Source organism: Triturus cristatus, chromosome 12 (assembly GCF_964204655.1).
Source record: "Triturus cristatus chromosome 12, aTriCri1.1, whole genome shotgun sequence".
Lineage (NCBI taxonomy): Eukaryota > Metazoa > Chordata > Amphibia > Caudata > Salamandridae > Triturus > Triturus cristatus.
Window position 1 is genome coordinate 607,982,918 of NC_140595.1, and position 22,429 is coordinate 608,005,346.

Consider the following 22,429-nt stretch of genomic DNA (forward strand, 5'->3'; position numbering starts at 1 on the left):
TCTTCTCCCTCTTTCTCGCCCTTCTCTATGTCCCAACCTTCTCTATGCCTCAACCTTATCTCTGTTCCTTGCTCTCCTCTCACTCTTGCTCACCCTCTTGTGTTTCCGACTCACCCTCCTTCTCTCCTTCACCATCCTACTGCTTCTACCTCCTCCCACTTACCCTCCGTCTCTCTGCTTCCCCTCCCCTATCTTCACCTCCCGCTACTCTCTCCATGTGACCCTTGACTCATCACTTCACCCTCTTCTGTCAGCCTCACCGTCACTGCTGCTGCCTATGGGGTAATGCGTTTGTATATGTAAAGGAATGAGGAGTGTGCATTTGCTTATGTGGGTGCCTTGGTGTGTGTGTAATCGGACCTGGCACTTCTCTGTCTGTTCTTCCCTGGTAGCCCTCCACATTCTAAAAGTTGCACCACTAAGTGCTGGATTATATAGCGCATACTTATGAGCACACATAGGATCTACGAAGACCTGAGGTTATGCATATTTTTACTAAATAAGCAAGGTAACAATTGAAGGAGCAATGAAAGATGACAACCTGATCAACAAAACCAAATCGGACATCAAATGTGGGCCTGTGTCTACCTCTTTCTGTCCACTGTGCCAAGAGTACATCTTTCGAGTTTGATGACTGGACTTGTAATGGCATTTTTGCTCAACCACTATTTTGTTGTCATTCTTTTGAGCAGGCTAAATCCTAAAGGGAACAATGAGGAATTGTACAGCTCATGTGAGTGCCTAACAATTGAACTACCTCATCTAAGTAGTGATTAGCATCCTCCTGTCTCTTCACACTCCTTCTCGGTTTCCTCCCCCTCCACTTATAATTTGCTCATGACCCTTCTATGTGACCACCTGCTTTTCTCACAATCCCAATCCTTCACAAGCGTAATCCTCCACCTTCATCCTTCTGTATTCCTCTTCTTATGCTCACTTCTTATTGCTCCCGACTTCCGAGTACATGTTTACCCACTCCACTACTTGCATCATTTTGCTCAATCATACCCTGCTCCATCCACCCTAATTCCTCAGACTCCTTTTTCACCCCCCTTCATCCACCTGTGACACCATCTTCTTCACCTATTTTACTTTATGACAAAGATATGAGTTTTAGTTTAAAATAGCATCACAAAGCGCCAAAAGTAGTCAATGGTTACGTTAGACTGGGACCCAGGTCCAATTTGAGGTCAACTGCGGTGGAGCTTGTGTCAGATATATCAAGGGGATTGGTCCAGGTACAAGTCTGCTAGTCAAAAAGTTCAAAAATGTTTATAAGGCCAGCTTCAGAAAAAGAAGTGTCATTTAAAAAAAAAAGAAAAATCCTCTCTGTGTGGGCGTTGGTGAAACAGTAGTTGTTGCCATGGAACCAAATCCCAGATACCTGAAGCAGGTTGGCCCCTTTGATGGTCTGAAGCTTTTGAGATTTCTTGCAGAAAATATTTGACGTGCCAACTCAGAATGGGAGTTTGTTATTTTTGTACGAAGTGTGGAGATCTCTGCTGGGAGAAAAGCTGAAATTAATTTCAACAATATGGAAATGCCGGTCTGATAGTTAGCTTGGTGGGTGCCGCTGAAGCACTGGAGGAAACTTTTCAAAAGTTTATAAATTCTTGTGCCCAAACAACCACAGAAATAAACCTCAAAGACCCTCAGGAGAAGGCACTTGGAGACTCTGATGGTGTCAGGCAGAGAATAGCTGCAAAGTTCAATTCAGGTCCAGTTGCTACTGGTCAGCTGGGCACATCAGGAAAAGGCCTATTGTAGCTTGTTGTACCCACATAGGCACATAGGTCAGCCAGCTGATCCTTGGAGTCCACTTCTTGTCCTGCATACAAGAGAGAGCAGCTCTACTCCTTCAGAGCCCCTCTAAGGTCACAAACAGCAGATCTGGCCCTCTTCTGATCTTCAACAGGCTAAGACAGTGTTTTGAGGAGGGTGCCACATTTATGGTCGACACTAGCTTGTTTGAGGGGGTGACTCCTGGGTGGGGTAATGGTTGCTAGGCCCGTGCCTACCTACTTATTTTCAGTAGGTCCTGTGTGCCTTGCTACAAACAGGCCCAAAAGATGCCAGGGTAATTGCAAGATGGCAGAAGTCTTCAGCCACATTAAATGTGGCCTCTGGTAGCTGAGGGTGAGTAGGGGAGTGTGCTATGGAAATGACTAGCGTCCTTCCACATCTAATACTAATATCTAGTTTGAAGCAGGTCCTGGAGCCACAACAAAGTGAGACAGAAGTCTAGTAAGATAAAGCAGGTTTCTACAGCAACCAGGTAGAGTATACAAACAATTTATACAAGTAATCTGCGTCCGTTTGATCCCTTTCAGTGGTGCATCATGTTTACATGTGCCTCAGACAGGTATTTCAGACAGGTTTTGGCACTGTTGTGACAGCAGAAAGAGCAGCCACCCTCACCCTGGATCTCCAGCTTAGCTCAGAGGAGTCATAGCTGCCCATTCAGGTTGACCTATCTATCAAAATGGTCTTTTTTGCGGCTCCTGAAAGATATTTTGTACTTCATTATTAAGGACTAAGTACCGGCCGTCCAGTTGCTGGAGACCTAATGCAAATTAGACTCCGGGAGCTTCAGGCAGGGTAAATATAACTTTCTAAAAGTTACTTTGCCTTAATAGTTATTAAAAATCCAACATCACAATTTAATTGGATTTTTTAATAACTATTAAAAATAATGATCCCAAGAGAGTAGGCAGGACAGCAGTAACTCATGTTGCCAGTTCTGCCATGGAATTGTTGCCATTGCTTTTCTTAATACAATAGGTACTTGCACTGCTCCTTCCTATTCTGTATCTGTGTTGTATTAGTGGAACTTGACAAGTCATTTAAGTTACGAAGAGTCAAAACTTCGCAATTATCAGTGTTTTTTCTTAATATGGTGCGTTAAGTAGGGCCACTGGAATTAGCAATTCTGTGGTTGCAGCATAATCCACATAATTATGGATTTGCCATGTGTCACATAATCTATTATCAGCTGCAGAATTTGCACATTTTACCAAAACAAAATATTGTTTCTTGCTCAAATGGATCGAAAGCTACAAAACCGCAGCAACATATGTTGTTGCACAGTGGAAGGCACTTTGCAAATGTAGACTGGCTACCTTTCAGTTGGCTTTTGCTGTCTTTCGGTGTTAAAGTGGCACTTAAGAGATGTAACCTTTTCCAGGACAGTGTTAATGTGTAAAAAAAAGTAAAGTAATACTATCTCAAAATGTGGCACCTTACACTGAGTAATTTAGCTTTTTTTGCCGCATAATTCAGTCGAGTGGCCATGGCCATAAGTTATGGATAACGTCACGGCAGAAAGAAAATACACCAAACCACTACTAAGATATCCTTATTGTATGCCTATTTCACTTACCTTCCTCACAATGGCAAATTCCTTTACACTGGTTCTGCCATAAAAAAATGTTAATCTCTTAATTAGTGTGTGATAGGATCTTGCGGTCTCCATATAGTGGGGGTGTCTCAGGTACCCTTCCGTTTATCCATGCGCAATAATAGCAGCTATTCCCCATGATCTCACCACTGTCCCCAGGCACTTAAAGTACTTCAATCCTATGGCATTACAGAATGAAAGTTGCACTGTATTTTGATTGCAGGCCTGTGTGATATTTTTCATTTAGAAAAAGAACAGATGATTCACTGCTTTTGAATGGGCCTTGGTTGGGCCAAGGCCTAACTTGGGAGGCCCTGACCCACCCTCTAGAGAACATGGGTTCTCACAAACATTTTCCCAGGGGCCAAACAGTTTTGTCTGTGATGTGACTGAGGGCCGCACTTATGCCAGCAGTGGCGGTCGAGTGGGAGGGGTTTGGCCGTATGGTGGGTGTAGGGGAAATTAAACCTAAACATCTATTGTCTGAGTTGTACAATGACAAACCAAACCACCTGTCCATAATCAAAGCTTTCCCACTTTACCAAATTGTGTGATCTGGGGCAATTGTTTTATTTCACTTTTCCTCCTTTTTTTTCATTCTCATATATGAGGACCTTGAATTGCATGACTTCAGGATGTGTGCTGTACAAAACCTTTTCCTGTGTATGATTTAATAAAGTATAATGTTGTTCATGTGTAATAATAACCCAGGCCACCCAAAGAGTGAACAAAACAACTGACTTGCCTATTATTTCACTATTGCCATTGTTGTCAGGGTGGGATTAAAGTTTCTAAATTCATGTTTGAAAACTATCACTTTAAAAAAAAATTCTCAATGCACTGATATAATCTGATGTACTAAAGTGAAACGGTTCTGCATGTCAATGAAATACAGTTTTGAAGAGACTATCATATTTTTACATTTTTTCTGCAAGATGCCTTAAAGGTGTTCCTAAAGTTCAAGATTCCCTAGTTACTTTGTTGCTTTATGATCAGTTAACCTATAAATATATACTAGCCTGTTTATTTTACATTTTTTAAGGTTTAGTGTTGAGTCGAGTGCTTCAGTGGATCAGGGAGCTGCATGTAAAGGTCAGGAGGTCCGCATGTGTCCCCAGGGCCGTACTTTGAGTATCAATGCTCTAGAACCATTCCGATTAATCATACTGATTTTTATTTCTGCATTAACACAGCCACATGTGTCACTCCATGACTGCTCCTCCATTGAGTAAAAACGCACTCCTTCTGAGTTGGGTCAAGTAATATCCTGGCAATACCACCAAGGGGAAAGTTCGAGGCATGTGGGCTGCTGAATTCATATCTGTGCATAGATCGCCGCCTAGTGTTGGGTCCGGATGATTGCACATTGTTGTCCTGGAAGAGTCTTCGAAGTATCACGAGATAGGTGGCTCCTCCCCTGGACTACAGTGCGCATGGGCATCCTCTCCATCCTCAGATTGTTTTTTTTTCCGCCATTGGGTTCGGATGTGCTTATCTTAGCTCAAGTTAGGAAACTTTATTTAAGGCCGACAGCCTTTAGGTATCGACGGTATTGTTTGCGTTCGGTATCGGTACCTTCTTAGACTTGTTCCTTAAACTTATTCACCCTTCTCGGACTGAGTCTCGGTCCGACCAGCGATCGACGTTCGAAGATGGAATCGAGGACTCCCTTCAAGAGATGTCCTCTATGTCACGCAAAATATCCACACATCGATGTCCATCCGGTGTGCAACAAATGTTTATCACCGGATCATGATGAGTCCAGGTGTATGGCCTGCGCCCGGTTCCGGTCAAAGAAGACCCTTCGGAGTAGACGAGCGGCTAGATTGGAGGCCAAACAATCGGCGCCTACCCCGGTTAACATATTCGGCACCGAGGATGAAGAAGTCGAGAGCGTCGAAGAGGTAGACTCGGGCCCTGCTTCGGAGCAGGAATCCCAATACGACGACGATGATGAGGAGATCCTCGAGTACGAAGACGTCGTCGACGAGGTAGGAGACGACTATGAGGCCCTTGGGGCCGAGGAAGATAGCTCAAGCGAGGAGCTGGGCCAACCCGTAGAGGCGGAGGCCGTGACAGATAGTCTTGATAAGGCTCAGGTCGAGGGATCGCCTGCGGGCCTTACCCAAGATCGGTCGGATCGTTCTACGGCCCTGCCTGAAGGCCCGGCTTCGTACATTTCAAGAGAGCCAGAATTATCAAAAAAGACTGGAGTCGATTCCGTGAAATCGAAACCGAAACCTGCACCGGTCAAATCAAAACCGAAAGTGCAACTGGTTCAGGTCGGATCGAAGGCGTCGAAACCTTCCGCTCCGTCGACACAAAAGAAGGACATCGGAACCGAACAAACGAAGACGGACTTCGGTACCGAGAAACCAAAAAAGGACCTCGGCACCGAGAAACAGAAGAAGGCCCTCGGTCCCGAGAAGACGCAGAGGCCTATGGCACCGAAGGTTGGAGCACCACCGACCAAGGTCAAGGCGGTCGGTCCGACTACGTCGACACCGAGGAGTGCTGAGACTGCCAAAATTCAGGATCGGCAGAGCGTCGATCCCAAACTTCGGACCGAAGCCCGAAGACTGGCAGGACACCGGAGACCGCGTCGAGGCCTGCTTCCAAAGAGCCTGTCGGATCAAACGCACCATCGGCATTCACGTTACTACAGGTGTCGGAGTCCCTGAAGCGCATCAGGGACCGGGTCACTCTCCAACCGGAAACGGGTCCCATACCGAACAAGGCCGCCAAGACTCACTCGGCGCCGGCACCGATCAAGTTTGGATTGCCACCACCGAGGGCATGTTCGAACTTCGAAAAAGTATCGACATACCACGAACAGTGTCTACGGACAGAACCGATGTCGAAGACTCTCCGGAACAGTTTATCGACATCGACACTGGTAGACTGTTGTTCCGCAAGCGGAGAATTGTAACAGAAAAGCCTTTGGACTCTTACAAAATTCCACTCAAACGGAAACTGGCTTCAGGTTCGACACCAGTGCTGTTAGAACATTACCACACATATGATCAGGACCCACCATCCTTTTCTCCCACACACTCGGAGGCGGATGCAGGAGAGGGCTATACTGAAGATACCACTTATCCTGTGGATACTGACCCTGATGACCAACAGCATAACCAGGATCAGGCATGGGGAGACCCTAATGACCCAGGAGACCCGCAAGATGCTCCTGACACTCATCTCTATAATGTCAAAACCTCTCCCACTGAAGATACTGCTGCTTTTAACGCGCTCATTGAAAGAGCGGCTGCCAATCACGGAGTGGAACTTCATTCTGACTCTGTGGAGGAGGATTTCTTGGTCGACACGTTCTCCACATCAGAAAGAACGGTCAAGACTCTACCAATGTTAAAAGGGGTGATTAAACATGCTAAGGACATCTTTAAGGAGACAACCAGGGCACGGGTATTGAACCCGAGAATAGAGAAGAAATACAAGCCTGCACCAGGAGACCCCATGTACATTAAGGGTCAATTGCCGTTGGACTCCATGGTAGTTTCCAATGCTCGCAAGAGAGCTAACTCACAAACTACCGGGGATGCTCCTCCTCCGGACAAGGAGTCCAAAGTGTTAGAAACATCAGGGAAAAGGATAGCGGCACAAGCAGCAAACATCTGGCGCATTGCCAACACTCAGGCACTCCTGGCCAGATATGACAGGTCACACTACGATACCCTAGAAACACTGCTAGAACACCTACCAGATGAATACAAAGATGGAGCAGAGCTCCTCATCAGAGAGGGGCAACTCATTACAAATGCGTCCATCAAATGCGCACTAGATGCAGCTGACACTGCAGCAAGGGCAATCAACACTAGTGTGATGTTGAGGAGGCACGCATGGCTGAGAATATCAGGTGTCAAACCTGAGATTCAAAATAATATCTTGAATCAACCAGTCAACCCAGACTTTTTATTTGGCCCCGAGGTTGACGCTACACTGGAAAAGATTAAAAAGGACACTGAAACTGCGAAATCTATGGGGGCTCTACAGTCGCAGCAGTTTCGGAGTGGCTCCTTTCGTCGCCCCGGGAATAGAGGAGCAGCTAGAGGTCAGGGGTCCCAGCAGCAGTACAATAAAGGAGGTACCCAGAGTACCTATAATAAAAACAATAGGGGTGGATATCGTGGATCTAGCACTAAAGGCAGAGGACGAGGACACAACAACACCAGGTCCTCCGCCAATAACAAAGAGTGACGTCTTGTCACTGTCCCCCGACCACATAACACCGGTCGGGGGCAGACTCCAACAGTTCCTGCCAGTCTGGAGATCCATCACCACAGACAGGTGGGTCAGAGAAATTGTCCAGTCGGGTTATTGTCTAGAATTAACATCCAATCCACCCGACATACCGCCAAGACACCGTCCTATGTCCGAAGAGCACTTGGCATTATTGCAGCAGGAAGTACTAAGTATGCTGCAGAAAGGCGCCATAGAAATCGTGCCCGTAAACCAACAAGGGTCAGGGGTGTACTCTCTGTACTTCTTGATCCCAAAAAAGGACGGGTCTCTCAGACCTATACTGGACCTGCGACCTCTCAACCAATACATTCTGTCAGAGCATTTTCATATGCTCACCCTCCAGCAGGTTCTACCGTTACTCAGTCAGGGAGACTTCCTAGCAACACTGGATTTGAAGGATGCGTATTTCCACAAACCCATACACCCATCACACAAAAATTATCTCAGGTTCACTCTTCAGGATCAGCATTATCAGTTCAAAGTACTCCCTTTCGGAGTAACGACGGCGCCCAGAGTCTTTACCAAATGCCTAGCGACAGTGGCTGCGCACTTAAGAAGACAGCACATTCACGTCTTCCCTTACCTGGACGACTGGCTTGTTCAGGCAAAGTCAGCCCAGTAGTGTGCCAGCCACGTCTCCCACACCATTCACCTTCTTCACAGTCTGGGATTCTCACTAAATTATCCAAAGTCACACCTTCAACCCGCCCACGTACGGCAGTACCTGGGCGCGACCATAGACACTCTGGCAGCCAAAGCTCAGCCAAACTTGGTAAGGATCAACAGCATGCAACTGCTGATAAAAAAGTTCAAACTTCAACACTCCCTTCCAGCGCGAGTGTTCATGCAGTTGATAGGCATGATGGCTTCCTGCATCTTCATAGTCCCGCACGCGAGACTACATATGAGCCCGCTTCAGGAGTGCTTGGCACGTCAATGGAATCAGACTCAAGGACAGTTAACAGACCTAGTGTTGGTGACCGGTCGGGCATACAACTCTCTGCATTGGTGGAATCCACAAAACCTTTGCAAGGGCCGACCGTTCCAAGAGCCTGTTCCACAAATAATACTGACAGCGGACGCGTCTCTCCAGGGATGGGGAGCTCATGTACTCAATTACACAGTGCAGGGACTATGGACAACACAGCAAAAGAAGATGCACATCAACCTTCTGGAACTGATGGCAATCTTCCTGGCAATGAAGGCATTCAAATTACACTTGTGCAACAAAGTCGTGTTGATCCGCACGGACAACATGACTGCCATGTACTACATACAGAAGCAGGGAGGAACACACTCTCCACAGTTGTCTCATCTGGCTCAGAGCATGTGGAAGCGGGCCATTCAGAGGAACATATTCCTCATGGCGGAACACCTCCCGGGCAAGGACAACCAGATGGTGGATCTGCTCAGCAGACACAGCCACCAAATGCACGAGTGGGAGCTACATCCGTCAGTACTCCAACCGTACTTCCAGCAGTGGGGTCATCCAGAGATAGACCTATTCGCCACAAGGGAGAACGCAAAATGCCAAAGCTTTGCCGCCAGGTTCCCACATCCACAATCGCAGGGCAATGCGATATGGATGAACTGGTCAGGCAGATTTGCGTACGCTTTTCCCCCAGCGCCGTTAATACCGCTAGTGGCACGCAAACTAAGGCAACATTCGATTACACTCATCCTGGTTGCTCCAACGTGGGCACGCCAGCCATGGTACACCACGTTTCTAGAACTTTCCGTGGTACCGCATCAAAGACTACGGCTAACGCCCAAACTTTTAACACAGAACCATGGTGAAATTCAGCACCCAGATCCGGAACAGCTGAACCTGGCGATCTGGCTCCTGAAGTCTTAGAGTTTGGCTACCTGAACCTGCCTCCAGAATGCATGAATATCATCAAGGAGGCCAGGAGACCCACGACCAGAGCTTGCTATGCGGCTAAATGGAAAAGGTTTGTCATTTACTGTAAAAACAATGACATTAGCCCACTGGATGCATCCATTCAGAACATCATCTGTTACCTGTTACACTTATACCGATGTAATCTGGCACACAGCTCCATCCGTATACACCTAACCGCAATAGCAACCTATCTCCAGAACAGGCAGCACCTCTCTTTATTCAGAGTGCCTGCCATCAAAGCCTTCTTAGAGGGACTCAAAAGAGTGATTCCTCCGACACACCCACCAGCACCGGTGTGGAACCTGAATGTGGTCCTCACCAGATTAATGGGTCCACCTTTTGAACCTCTACATTCATGTGAGATTCAATTCCTCACCTGGAAAGTAGTCTTCTTAGTGGCAATCACTTAGTTGAGAAGAGTTAGTGAACTCCAGGCACTAACCATTCAGGAGCCATTCATACAGGTTCACGCAAATAGAGTTGTACTATGTACCAACCCCACATTCATGCCTAAAGTGGTATCGCAGTTCCACATCAATCAGACTATTGAACTGCCTGTTTTCTTTCCAAATCCAGAAAATGTCGCAGAGAGAATGCTCCATACACTGGATGTAAAGAGGGCCCTCATGTACTATATAGACAGGACAAAGGATTTTAGGAAAACAAAACAACTATTCGTTGCCTTCTCTCCACAACACAAGGGCAACGCCATTTCCAAAGCAGGAATAGCCAGATGGATCGTTAAATGTATTCAAATTTGCTATGAGAAGGCGAAACGCACATTAACGATTCCCCCAAGAGCCCACTCAACACGAAAGTTAGGGGCGTCCATGGCTTTCCTAGGTAACATTCCTTTAGAGGAAATATGTAGAGCAGCCACATGGTCCACTATACATACATTTACTAAACACTACTGTGTAGATGTACATTCAAAACAGCAGGCAGCTGTAGGACAGGCTGTTCTCAAGACCCTTTTTCAGACTGCTGCAGCTGACACGGGCAGCCACCGCTAATGGAGGGACTGCTATATTATCTATGCACAGATATGAATTCAGCAGCCCACATGCCTCGAACCGAATATGCTACTTACCAATTTGCATCTGTTCTTGGCATGTAGGGCTGCTGACATTCATATCGCCCACCTTCCTCCGCGGCTGCAGCACTCAGAATTTCTGTATAGCATGGTCATCACTTACTGTATCTACTCCATCACTGCCACAATGGCGAAAAACAATCTGAGGATGGAGAGGATGCCCATGCGCACTGTAGTCCAGGGGAGGAGCCACCTATCTCGTGATACTTCGAAGACTCTTCCAGGACAACAATGTGCAATCATCCGGACCCAACACTAGGCGGCGATCTATGCACAGATATGAATGTCAGCAGCCCTACATGCCAAGAACAGATGCATACTGGTAAGTAGCATATTCGTTCTGTCAGCGTATCATCTAACAAACATGCAATTTGACTGGGCTATTACAATTATTGCATGACAGAATGAGGGTATGATATGTGCATACCTCCCAACCTGTTAATTGTACATTGTGAGTGAAGTCAGATTTTTAAGAGGGTGATCCTATTGAAGTGAATAGAGAATCGACAGTTTCCGAGAGTGTTGTAGGTTTCTTATTAGGATGACACTATTGAAATTCGTTGAGGAATTTCCTTTTTCCAAAGACTGTGTATAAGTTGAAAGATGCATGTTCTCCATTTTCGATGTTTTCCACGCAAATTCTTCCAGGTTACACCTGGAGAAATGTGCATGTGCAGCAATCCCTGCTCCGAATCAAATTTTTGCTGGACTTAAAATCTAAAATCCTGTTCAAACACCATTTGCGCTTGATATTACATGTATTGCGTGACCATGCCTGCATAAATGTATATCAAGAGTACATTTATTATAATGTTAGGTGGTGGGTGCAAGACATTTTTATATGCTTTTCCTTCTACTCTGCTGAATCTGAAGACGTTAAAAAAAATTGTGTTTGGGGTTTACAGTGATCCTTGTAGCTTCAATACAGTGATCTTAATCTCCTCTCACTACAGGCAGATTCCGAGGAAAGTTAAACTCTCAACAAAGTTCTTCTATGCTATCAAATGGAAGACCCTTTACGTTAGGTGTACCTAACATGGCTGCAATAGTTACTGGTGAGGAAGCTTTCCTGTCATAGTTAACCAGTGTCAAAATCCTAAAATTCTCCTTCTTAAATATATTAAACAATCCAATCATAAACATTTCTCGGAGGATCTAAAAAAGAAATGTCCACCTTACAAGATGCGTCCACCTTAAAGTGAATTTAATATGGGTTGATTGATGCATATCCTGAGCTAGTGAACAAATGTGATCTTAGGTTCTTGGCCTGAAACGTGGCATTCCTGATAAAAATAATATCTAAGAGGAGTTTAAGCAAGATACATGCATAATCAACTGATTGGGTATTTACAGCATTTAATAGAGACCAAGGGGTGCTAAGAACACACCCTACTTTACTGCTAACAGTGGTCTCAGAATTTCACCTAAATGATCCTTTCAGTTCACTGACATTCTTTCCAAACTGGTCAACCCCGGCAGAGGAGCAAGCTCTGCATTCTTTGGACTTGAGTGGAACTTGAAGGTATTGCTTACAATAAAATAGAAATGTAAGACATTTGCAACATCTGATAGTGTCTGTTCCCACATCGGTCTAACAAACTCAGACTCCAATAAATATACACCCAAATGGATTGTTCTTTTTGTCTGTAAAGTTGGGCAATTAGAAAGCGCGTAAGGCTGTCTAGTTCATTCTGGGAGAACATTTGTATAAAAGCAGGGCAGTGTTGATAGTACTGTTTTGTAATGTTTTGTTTTAAGCAGAGCCGGCCTTGGACATGGGCGAGCTGAGCCCAGACCCAGGGCACTAATATTATGAGGGGTGCAGCAGGGAGCTGCCTGACTTAATGTCATGCAAACTGGTCCATCCCACTTGGTCTCAATCGGGTCCCGTTAAAGACTTTGTAATCAGCTCTTAATGTACCTGAGCCTATTGTTAGCACCCCATCAACCCCCTGCCCTCCCAGCTTCCTTAAACCTCCTGCCGTCACACCGCAATGGCCCCCTCCCCCACAAAAAACACCAAATTAAATTTCCACTCAGGGTGCTGTCCCCGTCAATCCGATTTAGGGCTGGCCCTGGTTGTAAGACATATGAACAACGAGCGCGGACATATGGTAGTATGTGGTAGCATTGCGATTTTATTTTATGGGTGGTATGCAGTTTAATGCACTCCTCTCATGCATGTGGTATTTAAGTTTAGGCAGTTCATTTCATTGATACTGTGGTGTCTGATCCAGAGCATGACACTGTAGCAGGGGCTACCAATTCAAGGTATTCTTATTTGGGTTTTCATCTTAATTACATTTTTGAGTGAAGTCACTGTTTTGCTGGCACTGGGGAATGTGGGCCTGCCAGAAGGATGGATGTCTTTCGTTCCTTTTTAGGTCTCGCATGCGTTGCTTCGCCTCGGCGAGATCTATAGTCGTTGGTTTTGTGTCCTGCTTCTTTGGAAGAGGGGTTTGTGTCTGCCCTGTCGCCCTTTGGCACGGCCCACCCGGACTGGAGATTTAGCTCACACACGGCATCTCTTCAAGACCGGCGTGTTTATTTTTGCATCACGCATTCACTTAAGGTTAAAGCGCGATGCATATATAAACAAGCGGCAGACACGCGCGATGATGTGCATGCGCACGGCATCTGTTGTTTACGGTATTCTCTCTGCATTTTCCTTTCGGCTTTCCAGCTTGTTCTAATGATGTTTTGGCGACCAGATCTTTGTCTTTTGTTATATACTGCAAATGGAACTTTCCTCTGCTGCCAACAAAAACAGCAACTCGGCCCCGGGCAGCTGACTCTGCGAACAGCCTGTACCTGTGACAGGCGAATGCCTTTGCATCTCATGTTTACCGTTTTACTTTACAGAGTTCAGTCTCACATCTCTAAGTGGTGAAAATGCCGAACACGGAAAGTAACTGGAGACCAATAAGAGAACCAGGGATGTGGAATTCCTATAGCCCGACGCCCAGGACATATTGTTTGGGGTCAAGTGCAACAATTTTCATGTGTATTTTGTCCTTGCGACAAGTAGGCCCAACCCCCTGCAGCACAAACCCGTTGGCTGCAAGTTTGTATTACCACATTATGGATCAGGGAAGGGCACTGTCTGCAGTTGAGGTAATATTTTTGTCCATATGTTAATGCTGTTCAAATTGTATTTATGGTTCATTATTCGAAAGCCTTAATTATTAGGGCGAGCACTCTAAGTAAATGTTGTAAGCACTGAGTGCACTATTGACAGTGGTTCCAGTATAAAATGTGTACACACATGTTCAAAGATTAGCAATATGAGGCTATGTATAATGCCCCCAAAATGTTCTCTGATTTAATGCAAATATTTGCAGAAGCTTGAAAGCAAGATTGAGGATTCTTTGCTTTCAAAATAGAATGTTCATAAAAAAATGAAAGTAGGAACATTTCAGGTACCATTTCTTTGCAGCATCATTTAATAACTTGTGTTGATGCATGCTAGTATTTTCCAAAAATATTCATCATTGAAAATCAGTGTAACCAGTTTCAATAAGATTATGGTAAACTAAAAGAAACCAGCATTGGCAAAGCCAGTAGGTCTGAAATTTGTGGTCAGATTTTTAGTTTTGTCAAGGCGTGAATTGTTTTGGCATGGGTTTTGTAAAACCTTATTGGTATGGGAGCTGCTGGGCCCTCACCATTATAACAAACATTAGCAAAAGCAAAACTTGTTTTTGGTCTCAAAAAACACACACTGCCACAGTAGTTACTGGTAGTAAACAAAACTACTTTGTGTGCTGATATGCTCCTTGTGAAAGAGCAGAATGCTGTCACTTACAGTGAAGCCAGCCGAGAGAGAAAGACAAAATTGTAATAAAAGCAAAAGGCCATGGTCAACGCCAGACCAAATTAAGGGCCCAGTTATTAAAGCAAGTCTCAAAAGTATACCCATGGTGTATGTCCTAGCATTAAGTGCAGCTATACAGCGTTTGTGAATTCCTATGAATTTACAGAAGTAGGGCCAGAAATAGTACTCTTAGAAAATATTTATGAACTGCATTTTAGCATGAGCAAATCTGCATGTGTAGTGAGTGTTTTCAAGTTCACTTTCCCTCCAACCACTTTTTTCCCAACTGGAAGAAACTTTACGTCTGCCATTGTCAGGAGTACATTTCCAACCTTTCTCAGTATGGGAAAAGATTAGAGAAGAGTTGTTGAAAATGCTTTAAATATGCAATTTAGTAGGGTTTCACAGACTCAAAAGGGCATTCCAAACCTGAAACTTTTGCTTACCACTACCTTCAACCCCAGTATGTAGCTCTGCGGAAACGTGGCAACATAAGGGGATTGCAAGTATTCAAACACTAATTTGATATGAGCCCTGGCATAATTAGAGAGGCTATATTAGACCTCTTATATAATGAGATTGCAGCCATAATTTGTTGCCACACTACATGACCTCAGAGGAACAAGTGGATTTTGTTACAGGACAAGTAGATTTATGAAGCAACCTGTCCCATGGACAAGTAGATATTTTATTAAATTCCACACCTCTGGGAACACACTTGCGGTTGTGTATACGACACTGGCTGGGCACAACTCTGTACACTCTCTCCCTAGGTGCAGTATTTTAACTGCTTGTTTTTTGGGACTGCATTCACTGTATCTGTTTGTTGTGGTTTATGGCTGGCCCTGGGCATGGGCAAGAGAAGGTGCTTCAAAGCACTAGAGGTCTGATTCATTCCCCAATAGCAGGTCGCTCTCTCTGAAAGGACCCCTAGTACTTCGATCAGCACAAATATTAATAGCTCCCCAGGTTTATATACCATTGCACCCCACTGAACCTCTTTTCTCATCTGCTTTCCACTATAATGCATGGAGCCCTCGGCGGATCAGTAACTGGGTCCTAAAGACTATTGACATGAGGTTGGGGCGTGCTGGAAGGAATGGCGGGCCTGGATGCAGTCTCACATACGGCTTTCATCTTTGCTGGAAAAAGTGTCCGGGCTTGGCCACGGGTCACCTTCATTATACTGATGGCGCCTCTATGCATGTAAGGTGTCAAATGTCTCTGCAGCGCATTGATTCCAATGGGAATGTGAACCACTTGTATACATTATCAGATAAATATCTGACTGCTTTCTCTTTTAGCTTATGGTAAAGATGCTCAAAGAACGACTGTTCTGCTCTGCATGTTCAACTAGATTAATGACTGATATTTGATTACTTTGATTTTTAAAAAGGGAAATGATGCCAGGTTTTGTTTTCTTTGTGGTGTGTGAGTGAAAAGCCGCTACAGCCATCTTGTAGACCCAACGTGGGCTTAGTATTTTAATTTTTTTTGTCTGGGAAATTTGGGTTGGTTACCCAAATACGCTTATGATAACATTTCTTGTGACGTATGCTGTCTTCTATCTTCTAGGTCACAAATTGTGAAGTAGGGCTGCAACTGTGACTTCACTTACAGTACTTGCCTGTTTGATAAATTGCCTAAAGTGTTATTTTGCTCACAGCTTCCCCCGAAAAAACTGTGCGATCACCAACACGATGAGTGACTTATTACCTGGCGAGTCCACGCTCCCAAAGGTTGTGCAAGCGAAAATGAGTTGGTACATGAACTTTATTGTTCTAAGAAATATGATTTAGTGCTCCCGGTTGGAAGCTGGCATTGTCCAACATTCTCTTTCTTGAGATGTGTTCCCCCCCTTATTAAAAACAGCATTAACTTTTATTTCGAAAAGGGCTTCCAATAAAGGTCCCAGGACCTCCCAATACATTCCATATCTTTAGGATTACAACACACGGTGAATTAATTCTGTTTGAGTGAACGTATGTACATGTACCTTCCTATGTGCATATCTTGAGAATGTGGCATAGTTCCAACCATCCTGGAGCCATTCTGGACACCTCTGTGATCCATCTAGTTATTTTGCCATTTCTTGCCCAGTTTCCCAATCCAAAACCCTGGTAGACTCAGTTTTTCCTAACATGTCTTATTCTCTTGTTGTTGTGCGAGATCCATATTTCACACTACACCATGCTTGCAGCTTCTCTACTTCAGTTCAGCACAAACCATTCCTGAAATTATTCATTTCCCATCTCCTGTTGACCCCCCTCCTTCCTCTGTCCCTTTATCTATCTTCTTGCCTCACTCTACTGTAGTTTTTTCTCTGCTCACATTTCCACCCTCCCCTTTTCCTGTTGATTCAAACTTCTGAACCTAAGCACTCTGTGCTTTCCTTTCTATTGACCCCACATTTTTATCACACTCGCTTTAATACCCTGAATATCCTCTGCCTTGTCTTCTGTTATACTCGCTTCAACCTTTCGGCTAGGTTTGTTTTATGCAAATACCATATACATACAACCTCCAGTATATCTGCAGCTCTTTTCAAATATGCTGATTTAAAAGATGCATCTTTCAGTCATCCCCCGAGCTAGCCAACCTGTCCCTCTCGCCCTGTTGTACTCTTTCCTCCTGTGCCTCATCTTGGTTCTGCTTCTTCAATGTGCTTGCCACTCTCCTCTGGAATCAATGCCTTCTCAACATTCATCTTTCTTCCATCTTAGTATGCTTCAGAGAGCATATAACTTATGCTTCTTCCAGTTTTAGTTCTTCACTCTGCTTGGTCTGACATCATGTAGTTTCTGTTTTGTTCTGCTCTGTTTCATGTTTAGGATAAAAGTACCATAAAAATGAAAAAAACAAGTAAATATTCCTGCTTACGGAGTCACAGGGCTCTGTCGCAGATTAGGGTGTGTAAACGGGCGTGGGGCATATAGTGACCACAGCAATATGTAATTTCACAGATTTTTGATAAATTAAAAAAAGGGGAGCAAGGGATAAGAACTGCACAACAAGCATTTCCAATGCAGTTGGTCTCACATTTTCGAAACTTTGATCTATTGGTATTGCAAATGACAATGCCTTTTATTATAGCAGGTTTTTTTAAACACATAAATAAAATGCATTGTCATTTACAATGCCAATAGCTCAAAATCTTGCAAATGCTTGACCTATTGCACTGCAAATGCTTGTTAACAAGGCCTTTGATACTGGCTAGACAATTTGTCTCATATTGCTGGCTAGTTGAATTACAGTTGACAACAACATTTCGTAAAGCATGTTATCAGGTTATTCTATCTAGTATGAGCTCCATGTGGTTGTTGGATTATTGATTTAGCCTCATGATCTTCAATGTTTCTTCACTTCACCAGATCGAAATATATGAATATCTATAAGAACTGGAAGAAATGTATGACTCTGCAACCAGTGCGATATCAAGGGGAATGCTGACAAACAATACTATTGCCTAAGCTGTGTACGGAGTTCTCTTCACAAAGTAGAATGACTGGCTAGGCCCAGCCAGGTTCAATCCATTATTTCATGAGTATATACAAGGAAGTTAAATCTGGGGTGTTTAATTTGACTTAACGCAGTCTTTCACTGTAAATATTGTGGAGATTGGAAAAGCAGACCGAGTTAGATGAATGTTGAGATACATTGCTAGGGGTGTATAAGACATTAATGAAATATAGTAGAGACCAAAAGTTATTTTGTGTATTCAGGCTCGAAGCACACACACTGTTTGTGTTTATTGGATCAATGATTTTAAAGTTATTCCTTTTATTTTGTGCCCCCGGTTTGAAGACAACCTCAGTTGCTTCTCTGTTTTTGCTCTGCAGTGTAAAACTATGTCTGCTTCATCTGACAGCCCCCTGACCACCCACGTACTGAACACTGCATCAGGCACTCCTGCAAAAGGTCTTCGATTGCAGCTGTCCCTGTTGGATAACCCAACGCAGAGATGGGTTGAACTTACTACCAGGTATGTAGTAAATTGTTTCTTGTGCTGAATGTAATGAGCCAGTGGATAGGATTTTATTGGTATGGCAGTAGATATGGTTGTTGGATCGGATTTCAGGGGCTCTTGACGTGGTCTCACGATCTCTTCTTCTTCTTCCTCTTCTGGGCGGTCTCCTCCTCCGGTTGCTGCCTCTGGGATGGTCGAGATGGGTTCCCCAGGGAGGCTCATGAGAGGGATAGAGAGAGAAACGAGAGGCCGTCAGGGAGTTTGACCGATCTGGACTACAAGTAAAGGAAAGATCCGTCACCGCACCAGTGGCTTTTGGGGGGAGGGGATGGAGGTTTTAGGACACTGCACCTAGGGTTTAGGCTGGGGCAGGGAGGTGAAAGACCCGGTCACCAAACACGTTGTGGGCACTCTGGGTGTATGCCTTCGGAAAGGGGATGAAGGGGGAAAGAGAGACGTTCTGTACTGCAGCACCGTACCACCACCACAATAAAGCACCACCCTGTGATCCCATAACCACCCTCCTCCCCTGTACCTTCCTCTACCACCCGCTTCCCGTTCCCGTTTCCCCGTGTTTTAGCCACTCACCGGCCCCGCCGCAACACTTCCTGGTTGCGGCCTCTCTCCAGCCTCCTTCTGTGGGGTCCACCAGTCCTCGCACCACGTTTCGTCCGGGGTCTCCTCTGCTTCCTCCGCTTCTCGACTCCACCGCGTCGCGCTCACTCCTCCCTGCTCCGGCTCGGTCTTCCTCGGCTCCGGTTCCTCGTCCCGCTGCGCCTCGTCCTCCGCTTCGCTTCTTTCTTCCTCCGATTCCTGCTCCGCCTTCGCTGCTTCCTCTGTCTCCCGTCTCTCTCCGGCACAAGTGCGCCCGTCTGCTGTGTTGGTCCTTCTTTTCTCCTGCAGTAAAGAAGGACATCCGGGTTTAGTCCCTCCCCCTTCCGGGTCACTCCTGTCAGCGCCATGACCTGTTCGACTCCGAGGGTTACGGGGCGGGGCCAGCCTCCGTACTGGTGTCGGCCGACCGTGGGATTTCTCGAGGACGGTCTCCCCGGGCATAGTCCACAGGTAGGAGTGGGGAAGAGGTGAGGTCATAGTAATGTCCGAGGTCCTCTCACAGGCCACAATCTGCGTTTTGTTTGTTGTGTCTGTGTAGTAAGTGCATGTTGTATGTATCTCAAGCCGATCTGTCTGCGTGTAGCTCTAATCGGTGTAATGTTGATGGTTGTTTGAATCTGGCAGCAGTTACATCGGGTCAGCAACAATCTATACTGCCGCTGCACTCTGTGGTAATATGAAATAAATCTGGGGAACGTTCGCTGGCTATTTCTCACAATTTGGCAGCTGTACTTCCAAAAACAGTCAATTGTTTAGTGGGTAAAAATTGCATTTTTACAAGGTCCCAGAGTACTTTTTCATTTAGACCTATTCAGCTAGATGAAATGCAGCTATTGTTGCTCTAATGAGGAAGGATGCACCAATGCAGACGTTTGTGTGGCCACCATGGGAGATTCGTCCACACGTTTCTTAAGCTTTACTGAGTGAATTCAGAGCAGGTACAGAGTTCATTGAGCAACCTGGTTGCAATCAGGGTTCCCTGGGTAACCTGCTTGGGTAGTGGTTCTATCAGTGCCCTTGGTTCCATGTTCCAAGACTTGGCTTATCTTGCAATTTAATCCTATGATAGAGAAGGAAAATGTACTGTACTTGTAATCCTTGTTATTCATCAGGGCTATTGTACTCAGAATATATAAATATAACTTGCCTCCTTGTGGACCAGGATCAGGTGGTTAGATCCTCTCACATTTTGATCTTCAAAAGCAGCTTGGCTGGCTGCCTGCTCCTAGGGCAGCTTCTAGAGTTCTAAAAGGGAAAGGGCATTTTCTTTTACTCTTGCACAGCCATAGTAGCACCCTCCCTTGCATTTTTCTCTTTTAAAAACTCATGGCTAAGGTGGGTTTTCAAGACAGAAGTACTTTATTATGACTGTTTGCTGACAGGCTAATGTATTTCTTAAGACTCCTAATGGCATGTTCACTTGTTAGAGCGAATACCCATGATGGAGAGCTAGGATTACAAGTACCTTTTCCATCTTCCCTAATCAGTGGCTAAAATGTTTCCGCTTTCTCTACTTGACTCTGTAGAACTGGCTTCACAGATGTCCAAGGTGCACATTCGTAACTGACAGGCCGGTTCAAATGATCCCACCCTAGCAAAACCACTGGAGATGCATGAACCGGTAACACAGTATAAGAAGACTAAGGAAAAGAGTTCAGGTCTTATTATTTTTATTTTTACAAGGGACATTTTAAACATAAATATATTTAAAAATCAACGAATACGATTTAAATATCCCCTTGCTTGTTTATCTAAAAATACAAGCATTTGCAATGCAATAGGTCTCGCATTAATTAAGTTTGAGCTATTGGCATTGCTAAATATTGCAACACCAATTGCAACAGAAGTCTATAAATTGTAGGTTAAAAAAATGTGTATTTATTTTTGTAGCAATGGTGGCATGCTGCGCTTTAGATGAATATGTGTAAAAGTAAAGTGCGCCATATTGCGATTGCTATAAAAGTTAATTGTGGATGCGTTACCAATTAATGTGTGCACTGATGGCTGGTGGTGTGTGTGTCTGTAGAAATTGTGCACTGATGGCTGGTGGTGTGTGTGTCTGGTGGAAGTGTGCACTGCCGGCTGGTGGTGTGTGTGCCTGGTGGAAGCGTGCACTGACCGCTGGTGGTGTGTGTGCCTGGTGAAAGCGTGCACTGACGGCTGGTGGTGTGTGTGTGCCTGGTGAAAGCATGCACGGATGGCTGGTGGTGTGTGTGTGCCTGGTGAAAGCTTGCACTGACGTCCGGTGGAGTGTGCCTGGTGGAGGCGTGCACTGACGGCTGGTGGTGTTTGTGCCTGTAGAAATTGTGCACTGATGGCTGGTGGTGTGTGTGCCTGGTGAAAGCGTGCACTGACGACTGATGGTGTCTGTGCCTGGTGAAAGTGTGCACTGACGGTGTGGTTGTGTGTATGTGGTTGTGTGTATGTGGTTGTGTGTATGTGGTTGTGTGTGTGGTTGTGGTTGTGTGTGTGTGCGGTTGTGTGTGTGCGGTTGTGTGTGTGTGCGGTTGTGTGTGTGTGTGGTTGTGTGTGTTGTGGTTGTGTGTGCTTGTGGTTGTGTGTGCTTGTGGTTGTTTTTGTGTGGTTGGGTGTGGTTGTGTGTGTGGTTGTGTGTACTTGTGCGTGTGGTTGTGTCACGGGGCAGCGAAGGGGACAGAAGGAGAAAGGCACAGAATCACGGGGGCAGCGAAGGGGACAGAACGAGAAAAAGGCACAGAATCACGGGCGCAGCAAAGGGGACAGGAGAAAACAAGTGCCGAGTGGCATATATAGAGCCAGGGACCCTAGTCACAGTCAGCCCAAGGAGATGCATCACTTCCAACAAATCTGAAAGGAATGATAAAATGTTTGACTCAGACCATTAACGTTTGCTTTTCCACAGCTGGACAACTTAAATACAATCTTTTAAAGTATATGACGTCAGGCACTGTAATTGTTAAGTACGTCATATTTAATATACCCCAAAACATTACATATTCCAAGGCATGTGAAGTCATGCACATCCATGTATTGGTCTATCACATTAAATATACCAACATGGAATAAAAGAATTTCATAAAGAATGGAAGATCCTTAACATTTAATAATGTGCGTCTTATATTTACTTTAAAAACAATGACCCTGAGCGAGGGACCCAATACCACAGTTAATACAAAGAACGTTTGAGCGTAGACCGTTGTACTGTGTTTTATCTCATGGTTCATCTGTAGGCAATAGCCGTAAGACTGTAACCCTGCACTGTAAGCATGCACCCCACAGTGCTCTGAAGCAACCTCATTGTGGAATGCAGCGCTACAACAAGGACCCCAAATATCCATGGGTCACACAAACCTAACAGTGACGTAGATCTATTTAAAAACATGAGCACGTGCGGGAAGCAC

General features: G+C 45.1%; 1 protein-coding gene across 5 annotated transcripts in view; it reads left to right on the forward strand.

The window, feature by feature from the left end:
• Nucleotides 1-22,429, forward strand: part of LOC146776373 (5-hydroxyisourate hydrolase-like) — a 341,771-nt gene that overhangs the window by 260,315 nt on the left and 59,027 nt on the right. For all 5 annotated transcript variants that reach the window (XM_085639327.1, XM_085639328.1, XM_085639330.1 and 2 more), the window contains one exon: nt 18,307-18,449. In XM_085639327.1, the coding sequence (XP_085495453.1) occupies nt 18,307-18,449 (143 nt within the window). The remainder of the gene's footprint in view (nt 1-18,306; nt 18,450-22,429) is intronic.